The 14,404-nt window shown below is 36.9% G+C and overlaps 1 protein-coding gene across 2 annotated transcripts in view; it reads left to right on the forward strand.

Moving 5' to 3' along the window:
- The window catches only part of TARS3 (threonyl-tRNA synthetase 3), a 65,837-nt gene that overhangs the window by 18,410 nt on the left and 33,023 nt on the right, over positions 1–14,404 (forward strand). For both annotated transcript variants that reach the window (XM_063089257.1, XM_063089258.1), the window contains exons 8-12: positions 995–1,073; positions 1,899–2,045; positions 2,931–3,029; positions 10,664–10,830; positions 12,582–12,744. In XM_063089257.1, the coding sequence (XP_062945327.1) occupies positions 995–1,073; positions 1,899–2,045; positions 2,931–3,029; positions 10,664–10,830; positions 12,582–12,744 (655 nt within the window). The remainder of the gene's footprint in view (positions 1–994; positions 1,074–1,898; positions 2,046–2,930; positions 3,030–10,663; positions 10,831–12,581; positions 12,745–14,404) is intronic.

Raw genomic sequence — 14,404 nt, forward strand, 5'->3', positions numbered from 1 at the left:
TTTATCAATCTGAATGGCTTATATTTAATTTGGGGGGAAGAAAGCTTTCCTTCTGTGGGATTATTTAAAGATTAGAAAATTATTTTGGTGCTAATTAGGCATTAATTAACTTCTTTTCCTTTGAGTGTTACTTAAAATCTCCATCTTGGACAGAGTACAGTACACAAATCCTGGTCATTCAAAGGCCAGTCTCTCTTTGCATTCATTGTAATTTTTAACTTTTAACCAGTGAACTTTAGAAAAATTTAAAATTGTTTGGAATAGTTAAGGCACTACTTTCTTTACTAGATTTTCCTTAAATTGATTGATGTTAAGTAACCTTCCCTCTGACCTATGTCATTCATGTGTTAACTCTGTTAATATTTTCTGCCCTTGAAAAGTCTGTGCTTACTAAGGTTTGGGGGCCCTTATTCATTATATGTACAAGTGAATCCCTGGCTACATCCCCAAGTTTCTTAATGGTAGTGTCATTTCTGATCTAAACTTTTGCCTGAGATTTGCATTGTAGGTTGGTGCTCTGTCTTAATAAACTGAGAAACAATTAGGCATTTTGTTATAAAACCATAGGGCTTAAAAGAAAAAAACTAACAAAAACCTTGATGTTTATTTTTTAAGTAAAGTATCAAGTCAATGTGTTGTGAAAATATTTCAAACAATTTTGGTCCTGAAAATTAGTGTAGAGCAGGGAAATGACTTTCTGATTTTATGACAATGAAAGGTTTTTGACAGCCTTGGGAGGGAACAATCAAAAATGGTGTCTCTAGCTGCACAGTTTCTTTCAGATGTTCTGTGGCTTTTGAATTTAAGCAGAGGAGGACAGAATGGGATCTGAGGCTAGATGCATTGCCTCTCTTCTTGATCCTAAATTAAGAATTGCTCCATGACATATAAATAAGTGAAACCCATCACTTAAAACATATGAGAATATGATTTATAATGAATAGTCTAAAAATCTATAATTGTGTCTGAGAATGTCCTAAATATTTTATTACAGGTGTGGTCCACTAATTGACCTTTGTAAAGGCCCCCATGTAAGACACACTGGAAAAATAAAAGCCATAAAAATTTTCAAGGTAAGTATTGATTTTTTTAAAAAATATAGCAAACAGTAAGGTGAACTAGATAATAGGAGGTTTTAATCATGTCTTTCATAGTCTGAATATCATGATATCTTAAAATACTTCATTCTTATTTGACAAATATAATTTTTTAGAATTTTGATAATTAGAACAATATATATAGCTTTTGTTTATCATTTACCTTATTGTGTTATAATGTGCTTCTTTTTCATATGATATCTTAAAAGGTTGTTCTGTATACTGTGGTTTTCTTGAATTTCTCTAATGTGAGCAATTACACTTGTCTGCATGTGAGAACAATGTGCTATAGGAAAAAGAAAACAAAAAGGGGATATGATGGTATAATGGAGAAAACATTGCTCTGGGGAATCAAGCAGGCATGGGACTGACTGTAGTCCCAGCCTTTCTGGGCCTTGGTTTTCTCACAGGTAAAGTGTGGGGCTGGGTGACAGCACTTAACGATTAATGTTCTTAACCACGGAGATGCAGAGCAGCGGGGGATCTTTCCTTTCCTGTACCTCCTGCTCCTCCGCTCCCTCCTCCGTCCTCACAATTGCTGTTTAGCCTCCCCTTTCCACTCCCTCTCACTTTCATTCCTAGCATCCACGGTAGACTCTTTACATAATTGACTGATTAATGGTATAGTTTGGGCTGGGAAGGTTTAGTTAGAATCAGTTTAATATTCTTCCTGGCACTGGAAAAAGTCTACTTTAAGTAAGCTATATGGATGTTATAGTGGAAAATCGTGTGCATATTTAAGAGCTGTTTACTTGTAACCAAATGTTTGATATATTCACCCAAATCTTGTTTGATTTTTAGAATTCCTCAACATATTGGGAGGGCAATCCTGAAATGGAAACGTTGCAGAGGATCTATGGGATATCCTTTCCTGATAATAAGATAATGAAAACCTGGGAAAAGTTCCAAGAGGAAGCCAGGAACCGAGATCACAGGAAAATTGGGAAGGTATACCCTACATGCTAATCACTGCTGAGACAGAAACATTCTTTCATTGGCTTAGATTATGTCTCATACAACTAAATTGTTTTAAAAATAAGATTTTTTCTTCTCTTCTGTCTTCTGTTTTGCTGGCATGCATAGCCTACTGTTGAGTTCTTTCATGCTAGTAACTCCAAATGTCTTCTAACCTCTTTCCTTCCTGTATTCTTTATTAGATTTTAAAAATTGCACTTTTAAAAATTTTTTTCATGTTATAAAAATAAAGTTTTTAAAAATTGTGTACACTTGCTAGATAGTTTGTATTGGAAAGCAGAACAGTGTGTGGAAAGAGGGAATGAGATTTGGAAGCAGGTAGACCTGGATTTTAATCTTAGTCCAGCTACCTACTGGCTGTGTTATATGATGAGCAGAGTATTCACCGTGAATCTCCATGTCCCCATCTCTCTTTATGAGTAGCTTTGTGGGGTCGATGGGAGGACAGACACTGGCTGAAGATGCTCAGTGCGGAGCATGCTGTCAGTAAGTGACAGCCGTGATAGTGATCCTCATCACTTAAAGCCTGTCTCCTGCAATGAACTTTTCTGATCTTTGTGCCATGTTGTCTCCCCATGAGATCCATACTCCAAGTGTGCTAAGAAAATTAGCAGTAAATTACAAAAGGTGACATAAAAGCTAAATTCAAGGCAAAGTAACTATAAATATGAATGGTGATTTTATATGTGCTTTTTCATATAGTTGGGTGTAAGTATTGAGGGGCCTTGGAATGTCTGCTGTTACAAGATGGAATGGTAACTGAGTATATGATGATTTATCCCTAGTATATCATGCGTGGACAGTAAATACTAAACAATAGCAGACAAGATTTGAAATTCAATAATTGTCTCAATCTAGGAACAAGAACTTTTCTTCTTCCATGATCTGAGTCCTGGAAGCTGTTTTTTTCTTCCCAGAGGAGCCTTCATTTATAATACACTTATGGACTTCATACGAGTAAGTTTATTTTATTCTTACTCAACTACACTTTCCGTTTTACTATTTTCTCTCATAGTAAAATGGTCAAGCACTTTCATTAATTTTATTTTGGTAATATCAATAAGAATTTTAAACCTAAAAGTGAAATATTGGATTGTGCCTTCTAAAAAAACATGGAGATAATTTCTGTTTTCTCTAAATACATTCTTGGATTTCATAAAATGTACTTATTGTCTGTATAAGTGTCTAGAGCATGTAGAATATAAAGATAAGCATTCGACCCAGCGTGGAGCTCCCTGAGAAAGAGAAGGAAGAAGAAAGGGTCATCTGTGGCAGAGTGCGAGACTGTGAAGCTCTGCTTCTCAAAATGTGCTTCTTTATTACCTGTCGTGTGTCTCCTAGGCGATTTGGCAGCTACAAAGGAAAGAGTGAAAAACAATTGTGTAAAATACCTATTTATAATACAGGTTCATAGGCCAGAAAGTCTTTAGTGTTTACATGATTAGGACTCTGCGGATATTGCTCAGAGGTGATCTATGTGGACTACTAGGATCGTATCTCCATTCTTGCCCTGATTTGTCTTTCTTGTAACTAATAATTACCTGAAATTTTCATTTACACAGTTTTCTATGTGCCTATCACTAATTCATCCTCAGATGTTCTCTCAAAAACTGCAAAACTCCTTGCAGCATATTCTGCAATGATTTGGGTAATTGCACTGTAAATTTTTTTTCAAATTTTGTCCTCTCACTCCAGAATTAACTTGCCGCCAAGATTCTTGAAAACTCATGGCTTAGAACTTCTTTTCATAATCATCCTGGCTACTCCCCTTGTCTTTCCTATGCTGAATCCCCTATTTCCTGATCCCTGTCTTTTTCTTCCTTGCTTATCCTTACCTCTTGTTTGGGGGGGTTGGGGGAAGCACTCTCTTCAGTAACTTTCTGAGAAAAAAGGGTGCAGGCATGTGCTGGTGGTTCTGTTTGCTTCAGCAGTCTTGTTCTCCATCCTTCTCTTCCTGCACTGTGTCCCCACAGGCTGGCCTCTGTGGACTCCATCACTGGGCTGTGTTCCTTCCAGCAGGGATTGGCCCGTGAGGCAGTGGTAGGAGATCAGAGGGCAGGGAGGGGAGATTTGAAGAATCATTGAAGATTATCAGAGATTTAAGCGGTGGTGATGACTATCACAACTGTTGTTTTGAATGTGTTATCTTTGTTAGAAAATTAACACAGCCCCTGACACCTTGAACTCTCAAGGTTGGGGGTGGAGTGGGTGGAGAATAAACAGAAAGCCTTTATGGTGGCCTTAAAGGGATCTGTTATCTTTTATAGATGCAAGACAGACATGGCTGATGATCAGGCCCAAGGCCTGATTGTGCAGGTTGCAAAATTGTAAAGGCATTTAAATACACAACCCCAGTGATCTCTTGTGCCAAGGTAAGGGTACTGATTGGGAAGTTGTGGGTCCCTGAGGCTTGGAATGGGAATATTTGCAGACACAGATGAATCTGAGAACTTTGAATTCCTAATTCCCAGATACTCTTGTGTGAAGGAATTAGCCTTACCGTGCATAAAAAACTTTTAGGGACTTGTCTTTTCCCATATCTAGTAATTTTTTATTATTTGCCAGATATTGTATATAAAATAACTACAGTGGCTCTAAATGATATCTCCCACTGGAACATCCATCCTGTACCAAAACTGAGGACTGATTACTCAATCCAGTCAGAGATTGAGCTGGGTTGGGGCTGATTAAAATCTTCCATTTTAATAAGATTTAATCTATGGATTCATTTTTGTTTCTAGGGCATGGCCCTCTTGTGTTTCCAGTTGACAGGCTGGTGATTCTACGTCTCTGCAGCCCCCAAGGGCTGGAGGAAATTCAATTCTGCCCTTCTAAGGTGTTTTGTTACTGAATAACAAACCATTCCAGGTCTCATCTGATTATTGCATTGGCTCAAAACCTGTAATATGTCATCTGAATTGGGTCCATCACATTATAAAATGATGATAAAGGGAACTGATGCAGTAGACAGTCCCATCCAAAGAGGGTTAGGGGAGAGTAGGAGGCACACAGTAGTCCCCACACTATGGAAATTCTGACATCTACCAGTTACCCCTGCTCCAGGGTCAGAAAAATGCACTTTGTTTAGGAGTGTCACAGGACAAAATTACAGCAAATCTAAGTTCTCAATTGGCTTTATTGCGTTTCTAGAATTGGGCAACATTTCATACCATAAAATAGAATGAGTGTTCCAATGAGCTGAGCAAAAGGGGTTGACTTTATAGACAGAAAAAAAAAAAGGCCGAAGAAAGCAGAAACAAAGAATGAAAGCAGACTGGTAATTCACAGTTACTTTCATTGTAAGGTGGGAACAGGGTGAAAGTGATAGAAAAATAACTGATTGTGTAACATCAGTTTACTTCTTTTGTGTGAGGGTTAAAGCAGAGGGAACTTCATTATCATGCCCATAGAAGATTTAAACTGGTCTGTTTGGGAAACTGGTTGTTCTCTCTCTTTCTCAACTTAGTTTAGGTTTGGTGATGTGGAACTTCAGGGGGGCGGCACCGTTTTTGTTTTTCAGTCTGGTCTGTTGGGGCCTAGCATAGGAACTAAGTCCAGAACAATGGCCTCCTGTAATTTTTATCTGGCAGGACCCACTTTTGCTCCCTCTGGGCTGCAGTGCTGCCCTGTGAGTCATCCTTTTCCATAAGAAATGGCCTGTGTTGCCTCTGTGTAGTTTTTTTTTTACTGTTCTCAGCCTGATTCCTTTTCCTAGAAGTCTGAGCGCCCAATGGCGTCATTTCATATTGTGCTGTCTGTGTCCCTTTCAATCTAAGCTAGTACAGTTCCTTTAAAAAACTTTGGTGTCTTTTATATAAATTTATAATCCACACTGTTAGGTAAAAGCCACACCTACATCTCCTTCTGAGACAGATCCTTCTCTACCCAGGGCTGCCTGTGAGGCTGCTGAGAGACAATTCACTGGGATTCTTAAGCGCCTTAATCTTCATCTGAGAGGAGCTAGCTGCAAAGCACACCCTTAAGACTTTTAGAAGCCCTTCTAGGTACACATAGATCATTCTGAGGTCTTCACAAAGGGTCTTACAGCCACACTCTTAAGATAAATAAAGCTGTGCTTTATTGATTGTAACCTGAATTTTATCTTTGTCCTGAAGTTATTCTTGTCTTTAGAGTCTTTTGCTGAATGCAGCAGGTCCTGACTCTTTTATATTTCCTCTAAATTTGGCTCAAAAACGTAAATAGTTTCACCTTTAGTTTAAGTCTAGTCCCATTAAATAAATCTTTGCCTACTTCTGAGTCGAGAAGCTATTCTTCTTTTTTCTGTTCTGGAGACTTGATTGTGTTTGCTTTTATACTTGAGGCTATGATCTACCTTGAATTCATTTTTAGGTTATGTGGAAGGGAGGGGTCAAGGTTCATTTTTATCCACAGGGTTATCCAATAGCTTCACGACTGTTTATTGTAGCAAAATCTTTGTTCTAAAGCAAATAATCTCATATATATGATTATTATATATTTATGTATGTAAATCATTTTTATATATAATTTTATTTTAATTGTATGTATATATGGTTTATATATATATATTTCTGGATAATTATTCTGTTCCTTTGGTCTCTTTGTTCTTGCATGAATACCACACTGTCTTTCTTGATTACTGTAACTATATTTTAAGTCTTGATGTCAGTAGTTTGTTATTTAATTTTATTATTCTTCAGGATTATTTTGGCTTATTTATTTATTTATTTATGGCAGCTGGCCTGTGTGGGGATCCAGACCCTTGACCTTGGTGTTATCTGCACCACCCTCTAACCAAGTGAGCTAACCAGCCAGCTCTATTTTGGCTATTTTAGATACTTTGTATTTCTGTATAAGGTTTATAATAACTTTGTCAGTTTCCTAAAAATAAATAAATAAACTGCTGGGATTTTGATTGGGATTGCATCCAGTGTGTAGATTAATTTACAGATAATTGACACCTTAACAATATTGAGTTTTCCAATCCATGAATATGGAGATTTTATCAATTTATTTAGTTCTTTATTTTTCCTCAACAAGATTTTGTAGTTTTTATTTTAGAGGTCTTGTACATCTTTTATCAAATTTATCCCTAGGTCTTTGAATTTTTTTCTAATGAAAATGGAGAAAAACACATTAAAAAGTGTTCAACAAGGAAATGAAAATTAAAGCCACAGTGAGGTACAATTATACACCCACTAAAATGTCCCCTCCCCATTATAAAATCACTGAAAACAGTAGGGCTTGGCTACTATGACTCTCATATTCCCTCTAAAGGCTGCAGGGGAGTTCTTCCTTGCCTCTTCCTAGCCACTGGTGACTTGCCAGTCGTTGTTGGTACTGTAGCAGTATCACTGCAGTCCTCTGTCTTCACGTGGCGTTCTCCCTGTGTGTCTTCACACGGGCTTCACTCTGTGTGCCTTTGTCTCTGTGTCCAAATTTCCACTTTTTATAAGGACACCAGTCATATTGGATTTGGACTTCTTAATTCGATTACCTCTATAAAGACCCTATTTCTGAATAAGGTCCCATTTTGAAGTACTGGGAGTTAGGACTTTAAATTATCTTTTTGGGGGGGACACAGTTCAACCCATGACAGTGGATGACCCACATCATCTCACAGGGTACAAGTTCTTAGTAATCCTGTCTTTATGGGGTTGCCAGAGTTTCCCACTGACCATTATTGGATGTGGAAATACTTAAGGCTCACAACTGAATTCTAGACATAGTCCTCTTTATTCCGTTGTATAACAGCAACACAGTTTCTCCCAATAATTGGGATCAATCAGCCTGGCCATTGTAGTAAGTCATTCTCTGCCTGTTCAATAGCAAAGGGAGCCCAACATGAGCAAGGGACAGTCTCAACTTCTGACAGAATTATGTCTGGGTTTTATGGTGGAAGCATTCTTTCCTTGGGCACCAAGACACAATATTGAGAGATTCCAAAGCCCTGGGGATAAAGAAAAGATCCTAAAAGTTTCCAGAGAGAATAAGCCATAGACATAGGACTGAGTATCAGAATGGCACTGAAATTTTCAATGGAAACACTAAAAAACAGGAGAAGAAGGAACAATCTTAAAAATGTGAAACATTGAGATCTCTATGCAGCTAAAGTAGACTTGCTTCTGGGATTCTTCCACTGCCAACCTAGTTGCAGCATTCTCAGGTCTTCTGTGACAATTAACACTTGCTCACCTATTTTCCAGATTCTAAAGTATTTTATAGTGTTCTTTTCTCCTTGCTTTTGTAGATTTGTGCTTTTATAAAAACTTTATTTACTGTTATTTTAATGGGGTTTTGGGAAGGAGCCATTAATGCAGAATTGCTCTTAATTTTTATAGAGAGAAATTCCTTGAAAACATTTCTTTTTGATACTGATACTTAGAAGATATTTTCAAGTGGCCAGATCATGAGGCTTAGATAGAGATTCAGTGCCTTTAGTAACTTTAAACTATCACTTCAGGGATAAAACATGATTTTCAATGTTCAGAAAAAATTACCATGATTTCTTCTGGAGACCAGACTGAGATATAAACTGCTCGATTGCTGGAAGCTTGCTCTTTCCCAGCACTTGATTTTCTTTACACTTTAGAGGAAGAAATTGATGGCCTGGAATCAGATTTATTGTTCCCCCAAGTTTTTCTTTTGAAAAGTTCAGATCTACGGACAAGTTAACGTGCAGTGCAGAGAACATCCATATCTCCTTCATCTGGCTTCATCAGTTGGCAACATTTTGCCAATTTGCTTTCTCTCTCTCTCTCATGTATATGTGTGTGTGTGTGAGACAAAACAATGTGTATTACATATGTACATTATAATATAGAGTGATAAGGCACCATATATATCATATATATTTTATATATAAGTGTAATAGTTATTGACACTTCATCCATGTGGGATTGTCTTAGTCAGTTCGGGCTGCTATAACAAAGTGCCATAGACTGGGTGGCTTATAAACAAGAGGAATTTATTTCTCAGAGTTCTAGAGGTTGGAAGTCTGAGATCAGAGTGCCAGCATGGTGGGGTTCTGGTGAGGGCCTCTTCCAGGTTGCAGACTGCTGACTTCTTGTTGTGTCCTCACATGGCAGAAAGAGGCCAAGAGAGCTCTATGGATCCCTATTATAAGGTCTCTGTTGTAATCCCCTTCATGAGGGCTCCAGCCTTATGACCTGATCACTTGCCAAAGGCCCCCACCTCTTAATATCATCACTTTAGGAGTTATGATTTCAACATATGAATTTTGGGTGGGACACAAACATTCAGTAAATTGCTGGGATAGTTTAAAATAATTTCTTTTTATTTATTTATTTATTTTTGTGACCGGTAAGGGGATCGTAACCCTTGGCTTGGTGTCGTCCGCACTGCGCTCAGCCAGTGAGCGCACTGGCCATCCCTATATAGGATCCAAACCCGCGGCGGGAGCGCCGCTATGCTCCCAGCGCCGCACTCTCCCGAGTGAGTCACGGGGTCGGCCCTAAAATAATTTCTAAACACCTTAACAAAACATGCATTTCTAACATGATTGTATTCAGAGTGGATTAAAAGTCTATTGAATAATAACTCCAGAGCTAGGCTTTAAAAGAAGTCTAGTAAAAACACACACACACACACACACACACACACACCCTTAATTTCTTGGACCTCGTTTAATCTGAATATATGGAATCCTCTGACATAGCCACCAAATAATACTGCCGTTCCTAATAACATATACTTTTGTTGAAGATTCCTAATTTAGTAGAAACAAAGGGTAGGTAAAGCAGCTTGTGCTGAGACCCATGCTTTCCATCACTGGACTGAAAAGATGCCCTGATGAAGAGCAACAGATAATATCCTTTTCAGTGATTTAAAGATATTGTGATTAGTAATTTTAAAATATTATGTTTTATATTTTTTAACTGTGAGAAATCTTTTTTGTGCCACACGTTCATGAAATGATTTACAAATGTTGAGAATCTCGGTAATACCCCACAAAGATTACCAAATTGATGTCTTAAAGAAAAAAAAAGGAAGTGTAAATAAAATAAAAACTTTGCTTAAAAACACTCTCTTCTTGTGTCCTCAGTGTTCAGTTAGGGAAAGTGCTAATAGGTAGGGAGAGAGAGAAGCCACCTCATGACTTAATAGATAGATATCAACCACTTAAAGTGTTACAAGTTAAAATTCTCAACTTTATTCTCGTTTAGAACTAAATAGATGAAAATTGTAACATGCAATGGGCATTCAGGCTTATTATATTATAAAATTATTCTATCTCTTAAGTAATAGAAAAAACCCTGCTATTTATCTAGAATGTAAAAGTACTTTGGAGTTTGTAGTTATAGCAAGTTTCTATATATATTGTATTTTAATTATTAATTTTCAAAGGATTAAAATATTATATGCTATATACTGTTGTATAAAATAAATAAACTTAATGAAAATTATACTGAGCATATATAAATCTTCCTTTCATAATCCAGAAACCATCACATCTAAAACTGAGGGTACATTAATCATGAAATAATATAAAACATGATGCTGAGTTTTAAAATATTTGCTCATAGTGTTACTTTGCACGGAATTGTGATCTATTCCAGCAGATCTTAGCGTTAAATGCATTTGTCTTAAAGGAGGAATATCACAAGCGCAACTTCAGGGAAGTGCTCTCTCCCAATATGTACAACAGTAAACTCTGGGAAGCCTCAGGCCACTGGCAACATTACAGTGAGAACATGTTTACTTTTGAGATTGAAAAGGACACTTTTGCCCTCAAACCCATGAATTGCCCAGGGCACTGGTGAGTATCAGAAGTGAAATGGATCTTTGCATAAGAGTGCGTAGCTCACTTCATCATAACTAGCTTTTAATGTTACTATTTTGCTTTTTGGAGGTAAGTAATTCCTTTATTCTGAAGAGTAGTAGTTGCTAATCATCTTTACCAAGTTCAGGAGAATGAATTACTTGTAAAAATATGATCTTTGGCAGATATGAAATGTTAGCTGGAAACCACTTTTTTGTGTGTTTCTTAGAAGATAATATTATTTTTCAATTTTATAAGTTATAATATTTGTCTTCTTAATAGTAATACACTTCAAATATACATATTTGCAGAACATTTAGTTCATACATACTGTTTTGGTTGATTATAAAAAGATCATTGAGGTCATAGTCAATGGGTTACTGCATTTCAATGATTCCAAGATATCTTTTTTCCCCTACTTTTCGACAGCTCTGAAATTGGGATACATCTTATAATTGGTAACATCTTAGTGTTATGTCACAATTTAATTAACAAATTATTTTATTTCTTAACGGTATGTAAAATAAATGTACCTCTTACAACTGATGTTGTCTTAGATTCTATGAAAGATTGTAATTATCGTGAAATTGGTACGCATATTCAACCTTGTACAACAGGCTCATTTTACTAGTGGAAGTGAAAAGGCACAATTCTCTACAAAAAAATACCTCAACCATAGTAGTTTTGTATTACCAACATACATAGTTTCAAGTAAATTTATTCTAGAATGTAATTATTGAAACAAATCTCTGAACATTGAAGAAAGCTCTTTGTCATTTTTAGTAAAGACTAAAATTCAACTTTATGATGACAGCATGTAAAAAAATGTATGTAACTTTAATTTTATGAAAACTGGTATGTAAACATTCTATAAACTTTCTTTTTAAACAGAACGTGGAGGCTAAACTAGTGCTTTGCATTCTCTGAAACACTTGTGTTAGCAATTTCTTAACTCACTTTCCCATTAGGTATCATTTAAAGCTATAGCCTGTGATTTCAACTATAATTATAAGTAAGTCTAAATGAAAGTAGAGAATGTAATTTTGTGTTTTCCTGCCTCAAAAAAAGGAAGCAGGACCACAGTGGCTTAGTGGCTGTGGGATGTGAGAGTCAGCAGTTCTTTCTGGAGAAAAGAAATTCCTCATTCCACAGAGACGTTAGTGGTGTGCGTCCTGTGCTCAGTGCTAGAAATGCAGAGGTTGTTAAGACACAGTTTATTTCCTCATGGAGCTTGTGAGCAGAGGGGGGCAGGGACGGATATGTTGACAAACAGTTATGAAAAAGTGAGACCAGTGCTGTAGTAGTGGCCTGTTCGGGTGTTTTTGGAGCCTGAAGAGAGACTGACTAGGCCTGTCTGTGGAGGTGTCCAGAGTGCTTCACTTAAGAAGTAGCTTTTGAAATGAATTATAAACTATGTGTGCAAGGTCAAGGGTTTGGATCCCTGTACTGGCCAGCCACCAACAAATTAAAATAAAAATAAATGATAAGTGGAGATTTATTGAGTGGATGAGAACAGGGAGCAGCATTTCTGGAAGAAATGATAGGCAAGGTTCTTTCTTAGAGTGCTGCAGTGATGTAAATTCAAGGTTCAGTAATTCATAGAAAAAAATTTTTAAACCTTATGATCTAAAAACCAAAAATCATGAATTTACAAATCTTGAGGCTTAATTGTAATTTCTTAATATTTAGATAATCACTTATTCTTTTCTGTACTATATAAAAGCTATGCGTTACCGCATCTTTTCTAGTCTGATGTTTTCCCATCGTCCACGATCTTGGAGGGAAATGCCTATTAGATTTGCTGATTTTGGAGTACTTCATAGAAATGAACTGTCAGGAACTTTAAGCGGCTTGACCCGAGTCAGGCGCTTCCAGCAAGACGACGCTCACATCTTCTGCACAGTGGAACAGGTAAGTGGTGGTACAGGTTGAAGCATGGCTACCATAGATTCAGCGTGTTGCCCTGAACACGTCTGAGTCTTTCAGAGTTGATATAAAATAAGATGTTTGGGCTAGTCTCTGAGAAGTCATTCACCTCCAACATTCTGTGATTCTGTAATTTGGGTCAAAAGATCAATAATCTCCTGACATGATTATTTTTTCCTTTTGCTTCTTCTACTCATTTTATTAATTTAAATTCCATTGAGTGGAATATTTAAAGGGATTTGGTAGAATTTTGGATGTTTTGTTTTTCAATGTTGCCTTGAACTTAGAGTTTACTTTTTCAGTTTAAGTTGAAATTGTTATGCAAAGGGTCACTATGAAACACTATCAGACAATTTGACCTAATTCACTTTTATAGAACAAGAATAGAATATACATTTTTTAATAGTGCGTATAGAATGTTTACCTAGATATTCCGGGCCATAAGGCACGTCTCAATAGATTTAAAAGGATTTAATTGAAACGAAATGTTCTCTGACCACAATGGATTTGAAGTTGAAATCAATCACAGAAAGCTATTTGGAAAACCCCCAAAAACTTGGAAATAAATTACGTACTCCTAAATAACCATGGATCAAAGAAGGAACCTAAAGGAAATTATAAAATATTATTTACCAAGTAAAAATGAAAACACATCAAAATTTGTGGGATGCCACAAAAACGATATTTAGAGGGACATTTATAGCACTGAATGCCTACCTTAGAAAAGAAGAAAGGTTTCAAATTAATGACCTTAGCTTCTGCTTAACAAACTAGAAAAAGAAGAGTAAATTATATCTGGTGTAAGTCAAATAAAGAAAATAACAAAGAACAGAGCAGAAATCATTGAAATAGGAAGAAGAAAAATAGTAGAGAATATCAATAAAAACCAAAAACTGGTTCTTTGGTTCTTTGCGAAAATCAATAAAATTGGTAACTCTTTAATATGATTTATTAAGGAAAAAAGAAGATGCAAATTTAAAATACTAGTAATGAGAAAGGTATCATCACTACAAATTGCGTACATTAGTAAATGAATAATAAGGCAACATTATGACAACTTTATGCCAGTAAATTTGACAATTAGATGAAATGGACAAATCCTTGAAAAACACTGGTGGGAAAAAACACATTCGGTTCTCCCAGCATGCTTTCACAACATGCTTCTGACACCAGGTGTGTGGAGATGTCTCTACACACCAAGCAGTTCTCCAGTGGACACCAGCTGGGTGTCCTCTAATTCAACTCTGTCTACCTGGAGACAGCATCAGATCCCACAGGTTGAGGGCTCAGTCCTCAAGATCCCCCCTGCCAGCCCACCTTCTGATGCCAAACACAAGGTGCAGATTGTTTTACCTGTGCTTCTGACCAACCCACTATAAATTGGGGTTCCCACCACACCTTCTTTGGGCTTGACTAATTTGCTAGAGCGGCTCACAGAACTCAGAGAAACACTTACTTACAATGACCAGTTTATTGTAAAGGATGTTTTAAAGGATACAGATAAACAGCCAAATGAAGAGATATATAGGGTGAGGTCTAGAAGCGTCCTGAGCATAGGAGCTCCCATTCCTATGAAGTTGGGGTCCTCTACCCACCTGGCATGTGGATGAGTTCAGCTGTTCAGAAGCTCCCCATCCTCATGGGT

Source organism: Cynocephalus volans, chromosome 3 (assembly GCF_027409185.1).
Source record: "Cynocephalus volans isolate mCynVol1 chromosome 3, mCynVol1.pri, whole genome shotgun sequence".
Taxonomy (NCBI): Eukaryota; Metazoa; Chordata; class Mammalia; order Dermoptera; family Cynocephalidae; genus Cynocephalus; species Cynocephalus volans.